Raw genomic sequence first — 15465 nt, forward strand, 5'->3', positions numbered from 1 at the left:
TCTGGTGAGCTATCCGGCCAATCCAGAAACCGTTGGCGCCCGGAGTCTCGTTTTTCTAGCTTCACTAGCAGCGGAACTTTAATTTTAGGGCATCATGTAGCAATACTTGCGTCATGAAGTTCTCTTTTGCTAGTGGAAGAGCTGCATGACGACAACTTTCTGCGCTGCAAGCTGATGTGCTAGTTTGTTTGCTGATTTGCTGTTCCTTGTTGCGTCATGTTCACTAACTGAAGCTGTTCGATGGTTTTAGCTAGTTCTTTGGTCTTCAACGGGAAGCTCTGCGTTGAATTTATTCTCCAGTGTTCAGTCTAACTTTGGAGAGTTCAGTAAACAGTAGAGTGAGAAACACGTACAAGTTGGCTGACCCTAGAGATGGTTTCATAGTACTGGAGCGGTTTAATAACAGACTATATCGCGGCGTTGCCTTTCATGACTCGTTTCATAATGGAAAAGCTCTCTACGCGGATGCGCATACTATGGAATAACATTTGTGACTGTTTTCCAGCTGTTTGAGAAAAAATTGGCGCGGTTTCTAAATAGCAAAATCAGAAACTTTCCAAAAATAGTAAAAGTAAACCGGAAATGTGTCAATAGTTTTGACGCGGACTGCCTAGAGATAGCAAAGACCCGTTGGTGTCGTTGCTTTTGTTGCTTTTGGCCTATTCTTACTTTTACTTGCGTCTCCACTAGTTGCTGCACTCGTCACTTTTCCAACAGGCGGCTTTGCTGCATCTTTACAGTTAATTAATTGATTAACAAAAACTTATAAAGACTAGAGCATAACCAGCAATGGCATACCTGATGAGGAAAGAGTGTTTGTATGATGGAATGGAGGTGATGCGGTTTGAGACGTTGCCAAAACGGTTGATGTCGTTGGTATAAGATCTGATCGTTGAGAAGACGAGCTGATGCGTAGTGTCCAAGTGGTAGAAAGGTTGAGAGTCGAAGAACTACTGGATAGAGACATGGATGACGCATTAGCTTGTGTGATGGTAACTGGAGCACTAGTAACTCTAGGAGTCTTCGTTCCAGAAGTAGATTGCACATTATGAGATGCTAAACTCAAAACAAGAATTTCTAGTAATATAACGTCATTGCATAGTGCAGACTAACTTGCATTCGTAAGTTGAGACGAATATGAGAAACTAGTTGACGTACTTGATGCTCGAGGAGTTGACTGTGATGTAGTCACGTAGTCAGTAGACTGTGGCATCGATGGAGATGTAGCTGCGGTTGTTGATGAGCGCCTTGTAGCAGAAGCAGTTAGAACAACAACTACAGTATACGCAATACCGACAATATAGCAACACAGACTCTATACAGTGTACAGCAACATGGTACCGTTTACCTGATACTGTTGCGTAGAGTGATGATTGTTTACTGCCATACTCATTTCTAGCGATACATTGATAGATTCCTGAACGAGGAGATGAAATTGTGTGCTGCACAGCATGATTGGCATTCGTCACGTTTTGCTTTAACAGCAACTGGGCGTTGCGAAATAGTTGAATCAACATAGGAAAAGATCCTTTTGCTTGACACTTTACTGTAGTTGGGAGATGATTTAGGATGCAGGGAACAACAAGGTTGGTTGTGTTGCAGACTTGTTCAGTGCGTGTGTCGTTTAGTTGAGATAGAGATAGAGTAACACGCGGTAAACCTTAATTTACAACAACTAACAATATGACACACAATATTGTCACTGTGCAATATAAGTAATTTATTTAGAAGCATATAATTGTAGAAATTGACTTACTGTATACTGTAACACTCCATGGCACTTTTCTGGTTTGAACGCCAAGTGATGAAAATGTTGCGGTAATAGTGCATTCATATTGCCCGCTGTCTTGTTCAGTCACGTTTTGTATGTGCAGCACACCATCAATGAGCAATGAAAATCCCATACCAACAACAATCACAGAACCATCTCTTTTCCACGTGTACGAGCTGTTAATATGACTGTACATGCAGTAAAGGGTTGCATTACTGCCAACTTTAACAAAAATATTTTGATTATTAATATAGTTTCTTGGAACCAATAATATAATATCTAAAACAACACACATTCATTACAACACACACATTTGAATGCTTTATTTGTTATCTAATTGTTCAACTAAAATCTGACCTTTAAAAAGAAACGTACTTTCCATTCCAGGTGTTCCGATGGTACCGATGACACGTATTGTGCTTTCATTTCTACATTTGTCAATGTTGTTTCTGATTTCACTGTATCTAATGCGAAGGACGGAGAAAACGACGAGTCGACCAGTCACAGATACGTCATGCCAAAATGGACAGCTTCTAGATGTACAATTGATAGTGACACTTTCACATTCAACTAACCAGAATGGTCTGTTGTCCGATACTGGTAGTTGTAAGTAACCACTTTGAGCTACTACAACTGTTGCTTGCGTGGAATAGACTCCGGTCGATGAAAGATCAAACCAAATAGAACGATCTCCTAGTTTGTAAAATTGAACCGTATTCATTCATTTAGAATTAAATAATTGACAAACGTGTAATGTACCTCTAATATACGCGCTCTTGCTTGTGACCGCTACCGTCCCGTTATTGATCACACAATAATACAATCTTTCTAGTGATTCTGCGGTATCACGGGGATTGTAGTTTGAACCACAAGACTTTCTTTCGTTATGTTATAGAAAGATAAACTTCCCTCTTCTACGTTGACGTCATCTTTGTACCAAGTAGTGATTGTCAAATCATCTTGAGAGATTGTTCTGCAGTAGAGAGTAGCAGTACGTAACTGATCGGAACCAACTTGTGTTGTGACTGTATCTGCTGGCTCTTCTCTGATTACAAGACCACTAACTGCAAAAACTATAAAATCAAATATAATTAATTCGATTTTAGTTTTTAGAGTTTTTTGCTACTGAGCTAATTGCCGAGCGAAGAGAGGCTTCTAATCCGGGTCGCACAATAGAAATGGGCGTGGTCCTATTTGGGTCTCCATCGAGCTTTTGGTGTGTGTGTGTGTGTGTGTGTGTGTGTGTGTGTGTGTGTGTGTGTGTGTGTGTGTGTGTGTGTGTGTGTGTGTGTGTGTGTGTGTGTGTGTGTGTGTGTGTGTGTGTGTGTGTGTGTGTGTGTGTGTGTGTGTGTGTGTGTGTGTGTGTGTGTGTACGTACACATACACAAATCTCAAATTTCTCCTCCCCACGACCACGTTTCATGATAGGACCTACCTTAAAAATCGTTTTTGTGTCCGACTACAGATGAGTCTAAGAACGATTCGTGCAAGTGACCAAACGGCGGCAAAAACGCTTTATGAACTTTCGTCGCCCCATTCTTTTGTATTGTAGCTAGGGACTGTGTGTACGTGCCAACCAAGAAACACCTTCAGGAGTTGAATAACGCCTACAGTCAACTATTCACATGTCAGTATGATCAATCCTTTACTACACTGTGCTGCATCTAACACTGTTGATAGTCAATGTTTGCTGATATCAATTTCTATGTCAGTAAATACCATATAACAGTCGTTACAACGGAACGTACATTTCAATTGTCTTGATCACAATCGCAAAACAACGACTACCTATACCAGGCCTATATACGTAATCTAAACTACTAGGAAGTTTGCATGTATACTTCCATGACAGCTAGGGTTTCAACAAATACGTATTGTAAAGTTAGGACTCGGCGTTTCAGTAGACGGTCTGAAAACTCCGTTGGACGTGTTACTCACGACGCGAGGCGCCTACGGATACCGTACAACTAGTTAATTAAGTAGTATTTCACAATACAAGATTGTACAACAGATTAAAGGCGTAGCTCGTGAGGCCACATCAGCGGGGTTTCGAGTCAGACGATAGTGTCAGCAACAGGTTAGTTAAGTTAATAAATTATTTGCATCAAATTGTTACACATTTTTGAAAAAATTCAATCAATCAACAACAAAGAAATTACAGTTTGTAGATTAATTAAATTGTTTAGAATAGTGAGCTTGCTTATTAATTAGAATCGGTTTCATTCAAGATTTGACAAAACAATTTTTGGGAAATTTCTTGTAGGAACTGCAGGTGGACGCAGTAGAGTAATTAATTAATTAAGTTAACATGCATCTATAACCACTGACACCGTCCAGCCCAATGTTAACCTGCCCCCCCCCCCCCCCCCCGACCCGTGTAGCGTCGATTCAAAATCGGTTGGGTAATCTAAGTCTCGAAAGCCCCGGCTTAGCGCTCATACTCGTTCGAGAAACCATGCAGTCAAACACGTAGCAAGAGCATGTACGAACGTGTATGACAACATGCAACCAAAAAAGGAGTTTAGCGCACTCGAAACCATTGAGATCCGCTTTTCTACTAGATAGCCTAACTAATTAGCTGTCTAATGCACGTCTTCTACAGTGGTTTTGTACTAGGGTCTTCTTACCGTGTAAACAAAGATGAAGAAAGCTGGCGAATACTTCAAACAAGCGATCCTCTGTCTTCATAATTCCAGGTCTAGCTCACGTGATTTCAGGAGGCGTGTCTTTTCGTATACTTAATTAATTATAATGGCGTAGTTACTTTCGTAAGTTGGCTGTAGCAACAACAAGACGCGCGGCGGCTTTGTCACAAAGGAGTATAGCCAGATCAGTAATTGATAAGTATAGGCTTTTTATTAATTCAGTTGCAAATTTTGTTTCTCTGTAGTAGTAGTATTGCATTTCTTAGCTTGGTATAGCTGTTTATGGACAAGTAGACTTGTTAGGGTGTGCACAAACTCTAATTTAGTAAATTACTAGATACTACTGCATCGATCTAGTTGTTACTGCTAGAGTGTGTCTTTATTGATTCTCGTTGACCTGTGTCTATTTATTATCTTATGTAGATAAGACACTCTATTTCGTCTCCACGTGATCGCGTTCGTCTCGTCTCCATAATTTTGCTGCATCACAAGGGATCACGAAATTGACTTGTCCAATCAAGAGCTTGAGCGTTCAGATTAACTGTACGCGACACGGTAAAACTCTATGAGTTAAACTAACGACGTATATGGCGTGCCATTTGTGTCAAAATTAGACTATGAGATGAGGCGATGAGATCATGCGATGAGACAATGAGATGAGGCGATGAGACTGTAATATGAAATTGTAATATGAGATTGCAATATGAGACTGCGTGCTTCGATATAAGGTACCTCATGCAGCTACTGTATGGGAGACTGGGGATTCACGATTATATTCTATCTGCTGCAGAGAATCTAGTTTTTGAAGGTTGTTTACTCGTGTTCTTATCAAGGCTGCATTTTTGAGCTCCACAAAACCAATTGAAGTGCCTTCTCTCCCACGTACGTTTCTAAATCTAGACAACGCATGCAGTGTCTAAAGTCTTTGCTAGAGTTACAACATGTCGTATATATCTTGTATGCGCTAGACACTCGCTGCAACTCACTCTATTTCTACAATTGATTGGGTTGTCGATACCTAAGCACGTCTAAAATTTTTAGATATAGGGACTTCGCATAATTGCCTCTCGGGAAATCCCCTTACACGTGTAGAACACTTAGTAGACTGACTTTACCACAGTCCTCCTTCCATATTAATTAAAACTTACATAATTTCTGACACAACATCACGGATTTGCGTATATAGTCAGCGTGCACACATGCACTTACGTCGTCTTTTTCTTATGTGCATATAGATGGTGGTTTTTCATAATGCACTCTATCACCTCTAGTAATTTTGGGTTTACATTTAATTAATCATTATCAAGTCTTTGAAAAGTGTCATCCTTTTCTTTATTAGAGAGTCTTTATTCGACACTTGTTATCTGCAACTAACAGATGAAGAAAGAAACTAGACAAGAGAAACTTAATTATGGAGTGACTCCTGGCTTTCTCCATGTAAATCATTCATTGCAGACTAAGTCTCTTTCTAGCCACATACAGTATCCAACAGGGTGGGGTTTGTCTGTTATATTTTCACTATACGCTTGGATTAATAAATATTAAATATTAAATTAGTTGCTTGCAATTTTAATATTCTATAGGTTAGAAAAATTTGACTGATGGGCACAATTTAAAGTTATCTGTAGACTCAAACAGCACACTCAATCTTTGATCAATTTTCCTTTTCAATTCAATGAAATATGAGCGTGGATGAATGTGGCCAGGCTATACATACTGTACAATGATTTTCGTCTTCCATGCAATTGGTAATTGACTAATAAAAGTGAACTGTCCGCGTGGTGTCATTATGCCGCATATCAGATGTTGTTTCTTAACTGAACTCTCAATTTTCATTTACTATGGAGAAACAAAATTGCAACAAAATGCCACATTGTAGGCAAATTAGCTATACTTCTAATGAATTAACTCTATATTACAACTTTAAGCAGCGACAACGGTCAGTGGATGGTCCGGCCATTTAATTTTCTACATTTCAATTTCTATGTTTCATTTTTTAATTTTCAATTTTGTATTTATTTTTGTAAAATGGTTTTTCATCTTGATATTTGATTCTTGTGATCTCTAGATTTATTTTGTAAAGTTTGATTTTTAAGCACCTATGTGCTCAAAACTAGAAACTTGAACACGCAGTTCGCTTATGCTGTTTCTAGAAATGAAATGACCGAAGACACTAGACACAGCGGGGGTTTCAGCGGGGCTTCCATTCGAACGCGTGTCTCAGGAGATCACATTTCCAACACACAAGCAAGTGTTTGTTTTTACTTTTCGTCACGTGCCAAACCACGTTTGGCAGCTCTTGGCCGCGGACAACTCCGCTCACTCGTCGGACATGGAACTACTAATCGTGTTTCTATCCAAGGTGCCGGTGCATCCATGTCACGCAGCTTGACTGCAGATGTGAACGTACGCCCCGACAATGACAGCCCAGGGATCGCCGAGTGACACGATAGAACTCGATCTACAATCATTGTCTAGCACTATTGACTCTCGTAGCTATACGTAGCATTGACATAGTAGTCTACTTAGTGACTAGTTGTAGCTGACTAGCTATGACCATGTTCTTTCAGTTGTAGCCACACACTGTTCTACGTTAGCTACTAGTAGTTGAGTTAGTTAATTGAGTTGAATTGAGCAAATAGAGTTCAGTTGAGTTGACTTCAAATTGAATTCAGAAGGCGTTGTAAATGCGAAGGACGTACATGTCGGTTTACTTGGTGAGGCGTGCGACGTCATGCAAATGAAGAAATGTGATCTGCTATAGACTACCACGCCCATCCTCACCGGTACCGTACCACATTTATGTAAGTGTGCCCGTCAAAGCGCGCAGTCCACTACATAATTGTATTAGGTTGACGGTTTCTATGTTTTAATTGTGTCTCGAATTTTCCTAGACAACAAACGAGTCTGTACACTTCGTCACCACAGTTGCCAACTCGGCGATCCGCTAGAGCGGAGCCTGTCTAAATACATCTAGATTCGTAGCATTTCCCCTCTAACCGGTTCGTCTACGGTAAAGGTGGCGTGTTGTGTACAATGCGCGTACCTACACAGCTAGGGACCGCGATATTCACTGGCACAACGTTGTGTGTCAGAGCCAAGAGCAGCCAACTTGGTTTGGCACGTGATGGAAAGTAAAGTAAAACAAACACCTACTTGGGTGTTGGAAATATGATCTTCTGACACACGCGTTCGAATGCCTGCTGAGACCCCCGCTGTGTCTAGTGTCTATGGCCATTTCAATCTGTAAGAAATAGAATAAGCGAACTGCGCGTTCAAGTTTCTAGGTTTGAGCACATAAGTGCCTAAAAATCAAACTTTAAAAAATAAATCTAAAGATCACAAAAATCAAACATCAACAGATAAAAAACCATTCTATAAATAATAAAATGAGAATAAAAAAATAAAAATTAAAAGTTAAAATTTAATATAAACAAAATTTTTAAATAAGAATGCAAATAAAAAATTAAATATTGAAAAATAAAAATAAAAAATTAAAGGCATTAGAAAATTAAATAAAAATAAATGAAAACTAAAAAATGAAAACATAAAAATTGAAATGTAGAAAATTAAATGACCGAACCATCCACTGACTGACAACTCCATGTTACACATGACCTATATATTCATGCATTTGCAGCATAGACAAATTCACGGGCTCTAACATAAATATCTACTCCCTGACAGTCAGAATCAGCCATTGGTCTATCAGCATGACCTGATCCTGCAATTGCAAAGGAGAGAGAGGTACTTGAACAACATCAGAATTATCTAGACCATTCAATGAAATGGGCCCGTGGCCATCAATGCCATAACCGTCAATTGCACCCTCAAAGAGAAACAATAATCGCATAATTAGTAATCACTGGGAAGGACAATAGCATCACTAACAATGTCCAGGTCTTCCATATTTCGAATATCTGCCCCTGACAAAATTTTCTCTTTGAAAGCAAACTGCTTTGAAATCGGAATACCGTATATTGTTGCCAGTTTCTCCTGAAGACAGTGCAGCGGCTTCTTTAGCCTGTGACAGTGTCAACATATTCACTACTAGGTCTGCATGCACTACATTATCATAAGTTTCAATGTCGCCTGTAATGTAGCTTGCACATCCACTGCAATCAAGTGGAGGAACGGATTCTTAGTCTTCTTCTAATCGCAGTCTGTTTGCATCTTTTTGCTGTACTCGTTCGTACCGTTTTGTCGTCAAAGGTTGCCTTGACGTATATCGCAGTTTTTGACTAGGAACCTACTAATCTGGATTTGCTTGATCTTTCGTTGCAAAAGATTTCACACTTACGAAGTGATCGGAACAGACGCGTGTGTACTTCAAACTGATATGTTTCAAGTCTTTTACATTGATAGCAGTGATCAACGCCCCTCGTCCCCGTTTCGTCAGTTTTCGAAATTTCTCGCCTTTGACCGTCACAGTCGCTGGCAAACAAACGAAACTAATGTCTCTGTCACGATCGGCACGATTGCCGCAACCCACAACAACACAGAAGATTTAATTGCGATATTAAATTCTCCAATGTCTTCCAGCACGTGAGTAGGTTCACGCCTACTGCAACCGGTCTATAAGTCTCGGTGGTGCGCACATTCTGTAGAGAGACAATGCCTACGTGTTCGACATCGTATAAGCTAACAATAACATTCGTATATATACTTTTGTCTGTAGGGGCGGATTCTAGCGAGGTGATATTCTCCTCATTGAACAAAAGCATTGCATCTGATTGGCAGGCATTTGAAGCAAATCGGTGGCATTCGTTTTCTAGCTGGAACAGCAACATTCCACCAGCTAGACAATATGCAGCAGCAACTGAAATACTCGACAAGAAGGTGGACGGCACGACGCGGGAGATGATGCTGATGTATGGAGGCGAGAGCTTTACCTCTGACCACAGAACGTGGATATTTGACATGGAGGCCAACTCGTGGGAAGCCGTTCGTCTGGAATCGGGACCAAAAGGAATCATCCATCACACACTCGTCTCTCTTTGTAAAACACGGGTTCTACTTTTCGGGGGCGTTTCGTCTGTAATTTCTTCGGGAAACGGAATGTGCAGCAACGAGACGTGGATGTTTGAAATGAGAGGAAAAGAATGGAAACGCGTTAACACGACCATTCATTTTCTAAACCGAAACGACTACGTCACTCCTCGTTGCCGTCACGTCGCTGCGGTAATTCGTTCAAACGGCAGCTTTTGCGATTGCAAGGAATCCATGGTCGTATACAGCGGATTCAATTACGAACATGAAAAGTGGACTTTGAAAGCGAATGGCAATCTCGACGATCTGTGGCTTCTGACATGCAAAGACGACGTTTCTCTTGTCTATGTGTGGAAACGTCTTGAGCAAAGTCCACCGAAGCTCACTTATCCGTCACTCATTTCAGCGTTTGAAAACAAAATTGTTTACTTTTACGGAGTAAATTTTACAAAACCTTCTGGCACACCAAACGCGAATGAATTGTGGTCGTATTGCGTGTCAACTGCCACGTGGAAGAAACACTCTCATTCTGTAGAATACAAGATGCGTTCTACGCGGACACTCTACTTCTCAAATTATAAAATCTCAAATCATTTTTTGTTTTTGTGGTCTCCTAGAGATTTTCATCCTCTTTTTGTGTTCGATCTGGTTAATGAATCTTGGTCTTCTAATTTAGACGTAAAATTTGAGTTACCAAACCTTGCAGATAAAAACATTATCATAACCAAAGTAGGAGACAAGATTGTTGTTTATGGTAAACAGTACTTGCGTCTGGGAACTCCTAGTCAGATATGGTTTCTAACTTTGTCTGATGGCTTTCAATTGAATGTCTTGAAAATGCCATTCCTGAAACTGAGTCCGGTCAAGCCAATAGCAATTAGTACCCACGGTTTTATGCACAAACAGCAGGAAATGTTGCTGTATGGTGGGGTAATAGTACGTGGAAACAATCCTGCTGCACATCCTGACAATCTACTTTATCGATTAGATTTGAAAACGTTACAATGGTCTGCAGAGCGGCTTGGCAGTAGTGGCACAACAAAGATACGCTTCCTTGAATTTTCTACTGGAACGGTTCTTTCAGATTGCATTCTAGTTGTGTTTGGCGGAATACCGCAATTCGGCGATTTAAAGCAAACCGAAGCAATTTATGATATTGTACCGTCGGACGACATTTGGGGTTACTATAACCAAGATTCTATGAGATTGTGGATAAAGTACTTGCCAAGAGGATTCAAGCCCGCAGGAAGAATGGTGCACGCTGCTACAGCAATTGATTCACAAACGATGGCGATATATGGAGGGATAACATTTCATGTTTTTGGTTTAAAAACAGTAGAATTGTTACATGATTTGTGGATTTTTACTCTTCCACCGTTAAATGAAAAGTCATTAGACTTGTCACAGCAACAGAATGAAGCAGAGTGGAAAATGATAGATCGATTAGGAGCTAACACATCTTATGCCATGTCACTAGTGAGCATTGATAATGTACTGTACGTCTATGGTGGATCACAAACTGTTTTTACTATTGCTGAGGTTTTCTATGCAAATTTGGAAAATATTGAGATATCTTGTAGATGTCTAGACACGTTGTGGACGTACAACCTCTCAAACAACATTGGCTGGGAGAAAATGCATTATAAAGGAAAAAGTCCAGGAAATCGTTGTTTCCATCAGTCACATGCTTTTGGTAACAAAATTTTGTTAACAGGAGGCTGCAGCAATTATTTTGCATTACGGATCAACCGTTACACTCTCATGAATGAGATAAATTGCGAAGAAGAGAGAGCGGGTGTATGGATTTATGACCCCAACACAATCAGTTGGTTACGGTTGTCTTCTCAACCACTGTATCACATCAACGTATTTGGAAGTTTTATCGTTGTGTGGAACGACCTTCTTCTGTCTTTTGGTGGATTTCCAGTAATACAATCTGCGACAGGTCAGGTTCCAGGGGACTGGAATGGCTTCTACATTTTCAAACCTGCTTGTCCAGCAGGAACGACAAGCAAAGATGTGAAAGTTGAGATGTGCTATAATTGTCCCGTCGGTCAATTGTCTGCTACGTCGAATTCTCGTTGTTTAGCGTGTCCAGACGGTCTCACAACGGAACACGAAGGTTCTAGCAGTCCAGCCAACTGCAGTCGATGTGAGGCTAACTATTGTGGATACGGTACGTGTTATGTCACACTGCCGGGTCCTTCTCCTATCTGTGAGTGTCAGTTTGGGTTTACTAAGAATAACAAAGGATTTTGTACCGTAGCCACATATTACATCGCTGCCTCGGGGTTTCTAGCAGGAGTAGCACTTTTTATATTGATCGTCGTGTTACTGACAAAATTTAGAAAAGCGAGAAAAGATCACAAAGTCATACTGAAAAACAAAGACCACGAACTGACGGAACTGCTGACTAGCATTTTCAACATCGACTCCAGAGAGTTGAAACTACGAAAACGGATTGATAAAGATTGTCCCGGTGGATACGGTGAAGTGTACCAAGCAGAGTATAGAGAAATAATCGTAGCCGTCAAAAAGCTGCAAGGAATACATCTGGATCTCGATCGTATCGAGTTAGAGTTCGAGAGAGAGATCGAAGTGATGAGAGCCATCAGACATCCAAACATTGTTCTGTTCTTAGGAGGAGGTCGGTATCACGACGATGGATGTCCGTTTCTTGTAGTAGAATACATGTCGAGAGGATCACTAACAAACATTTTAAAAAATAAGGGAATAACTTTGGAAGATAATCTAAAGTTGAGGTTTACGGTAGACGCGGCCAAGGGAATGAGATTTCTACACAATCTACGTCCACCTCGAGTCCATCGTGACTTGAAGAGCAGTAATCTGCTGGTCAGTCAACAATGGCTAGTCAAGGTGGCCGACTTCGGATCGGCTCGATTGGTGAAAGATGAAGGAATCAGTCAAGAGGCAGTAAGAGGAGCGGGACCACTCGACCTCACAGCTCCACTTCTGGGTGCAGATTATCAGTTATCATCAGGCGTCGGAACACCGAGTTGGTGTGCTCCAGAGATACTGAGTGGACAAGGTTATGGAACACCAGCAGATGTTTACAGGTAAGATCATTCTTAATCTGTTTAGTGCGGTATTAGCAAAAAAGCAATCGTTACCATTATAGCGGTGCCTGTCAAAATTGAAACGTTTGTTTAATTAAGTTAGGGCTTGAAACGTTGTTTGCAGATAAAGAACAAATTTGCGCTCAAGAAACCTTTTGTGTATTACATTTAGCTTTGGTATTGTGATGTGGGAGATTTGGTCAAGACGAGTCCCATATGAGGACAGCAGCTTTCGTTCTATTCTTGACTTGAACGCAGCCGTTCTAGGCGGAGGAAGACCAAGCGTACCAGACGACGAGCACAGCGACTACGTCGAACTAATGCGCGAATGTTGGGCGAACAGCACGATCACCCGACCTTCATTTCAAGAGATCGTCGTCAGACTGGAAGAAATGAGCGAACATTGCTGTCTTGTCAGCAGAATAGAAACTTCTGCTGTGTAGTTCTAAAGTAAACCCTTAGATTTTAGTTGTTGTTGTTGTGTGGTAATCTATAGTAGTTGCATGCAGTGCTTAGTGCATGGTTTATTTCTCAATGGTTAGCTTGACAGGGCGCATCATGTCTCAATGTGGCTAGATTAGAGAACACGACAAATTTATGTATCAGACATATCAGCTTAGTGTTTTTGATTTTCGTTTTGGTGATGGAAAAAACCTTTAATCAATGTGGTTCTTTAGGCTTCGTTTCTGCCAATAGATCGAAACTCTATAGTAGAATTGGCAAACTTGGTCTATAGGTAAATATAGAATGCAATTGTGAAGACTCACCTCGTTACGGTGTGCGCTGCACGGGATAAACTACATTTCTATATTTCGTCACACTAAAAACGCGTTCATGGTTGTTGAAAGTGAACATTTCTATTACTTCAACAATGAAGGCGGACAGCGACGTGAAGCATTTTGAATTGTTTTGTTCAAGCCTTGTGGAAAGCCTATTCTTTTACGAGCGAGATAATGTCAGAGTCTCGTTGTTTACTTTCTATGTAGTATGTGTTACGTATTAATTAGCCCTTAGCCTCACAACTCTAATCCTAAGCCTCACAACTTTAACTTTATGGTTAGACTTGTGATGATTAAGGCTAGAGTTGTGAGTTAAACTACAGTTCTGAAAAGGATTCTTCAGCACTCCCGCTAGTAGTCTCTCGCGTTAAGAGTAAAAGTGACGCCCACCTCTTGAGCGGTTTTCGGGCAACCGGGAAACATGCCAAGGTACGCCACTGTTTTAATCTCAGTCACGATCTGCTTGTCTGTCTTATATATAAGTATTATAAGCTGCCAGTATTGTGTGTGTGTGTGTGTGTGTGTGTGTGTGTGTGTGTGTGTGTGTGTGTGTGTGTGTGTGTGTGTGTGTGTGTGTGTGTGTGTGTGTGTGTGTGTGTGTGTGTGTGTGTGTGTGTGTGTGTGTGTGTGTGTGTGTGTGTGTGTGTGTGTGTGTGTGTGTGTGTGTGTGTGTGTGTGTGTGTGTGTGTGTGTGTGTGTGTGTGTGTGTGTGTGTGTGTGTGTGTGTGTGTGTGTGTGTGTGTGTGTGTGTGTGTGTGTGTGTGTGTGTGTGTGTGTGTGTGTGTGTGTGTGTGTGTGTGTGTGTGTGTGTGTGTGTGTGTGTGTGTGTGTGTGTGTGTGTGTGTGTGTGTGTGTGTGTGTGTGTGTGTGTGTGTGTGTGTGTGTGTAATACTTGCGAACGGACTAGTCAATGCGTTTGTCGCTACCGTCATTAGACTTGTGAGCATTAGGGTTAGAGTTTTGAGGGTTAGGGCTAAAGTTGTGAGAGTAAGTGGGGCTAAAGCTGTGAGGGTTAGGCAAAGACGAATCCAAGGTTTCAGTGAGGCGGTGGCTCAGTGATAATTTCTACTTATTAAGTCACTATGAATCAAATAAATTTGCAAATATTGAACGTTTTCATTATTAAAAACGCGGTTTAAGACATGTGAATTTAATAGATACGCATTGTTAAGACTTCAGTGACGGATCCAAGAATCAGCTAAAGAGGCGTGGACAACAAGCGAAAAGTAAATGACAGACTGAACTAAAACCTCTAGACTGTCTTACTTAGGCATGCATGTTCCCTTTCATGCACTACACTCCTTGATTAAAAGCTATATAGCTACGAACTCAATCGTCACACGCCAATCATTAATTTACAAATCACAAGCACCTTAAGAGTCTGAACTGTCAGAGCCTGAAGTGTCAGAGGTGAGCGGTGGAAAGGATTTGCCAGTAGTAGCCTTCTAGACTTCTTCGTCAAACAAAAGAGACCAAGCAATGATCATTTATTCATTCATGATATAACTAGACTACAATCTCAGACTCTATTACAACTAGAATAATTGTACCAAGTCTTTATCAAACAGAAGAGTTCCAGATTTTGCTGACGGGGGTGGGGGGTTGGGGTTGGGGTTGGGGGTGGGTGAGTGGGTGGTGTGGGGTTGGGGGTTGGTTGGGTGGTGGTGGAGGGGGGGGAGGGCGCGCTGTGTGCTGGATCCGCCTCTGTTAGGCGGATCCAGTGAGAGTTTGGGCTAAAGTTGTGAGGGTTAGGGCTAAAGTTGTGTATGAGGGTTAGCTACAGCTAAAATTGTGAGGGTTAGGGCTATAGATAGTTGTGAGGGTTAGGGCGGAAATTATGAATGTTAAGACGAGTTGTAAGGGATCAATCAGCCCGCACAACTCGATCTAACCCAAGCCTGATCTAACCCTAAGTTACCCTCACAACTCTAACCATCTAATCCTTGCAATTCTAAATCTAACCCTTACAATTTTAGCCATAACCCACACAACTTTACCCCTAATCCTTACAACGTTCACTTTAGTCCTAACCCTCACAACTTTAAGCTTAAGAAGATTGTTAGATCAGCGATGCTCTGCAATATATCAACAGGCTAGAATAAGGACTCGTATGTGAATGGCATGGCAACCAAACAGCGTTATTTTGTTAACATTAATTTGTCTTGTCATTAACTTTTGAAAACCTCACAAACAGAACCGTTAGG

General features: G+C 41.0%; 1 protein-coding gene across 1 annotated transcript; it reads right to left on the reverse strand.

Annotated features, from left to right (window-relative positions):
- Positions 1 to 610: 610 nt before the first annotated feature.
- Positions 611 to 1967, reverse strand: LOC134186553 (uncharacterized). The gene is made up of 5 exons (XM_062654542.1): positions 1757 to 1967; positions 1349 to 1660; positions 1114 to 1275; positions 799 to 1056; positions 611 to 732 (listed from the first exon to the last, which is right to left on the reverse strand). The coding sequence occupies exons 1-5, from the start codon at positions 1965 to 1967 to the stop codon at positions 611 to 613; spliced, it is 1065 nt and encodes a 354-aa protein (XP_062510526.1).
- Positions 1968 to 15465: the final 13498 nt, after the last annotated feature.

Source organism: Corticium candelabrum, chromosome 11 (genome assembly GCF_963422355.1).
Source record: "Corticium candelabrum chromosome 11, ooCorCand1.1, whole genome shotgun sequence".
Taxonomy (NCBI): domain Eukaryota; kingdom Metazoa; phylum Porifera; class Homoscleromorpha; order Homosclerophorida; family Plakinidae; genus Corticium; species Corticium candelabrum.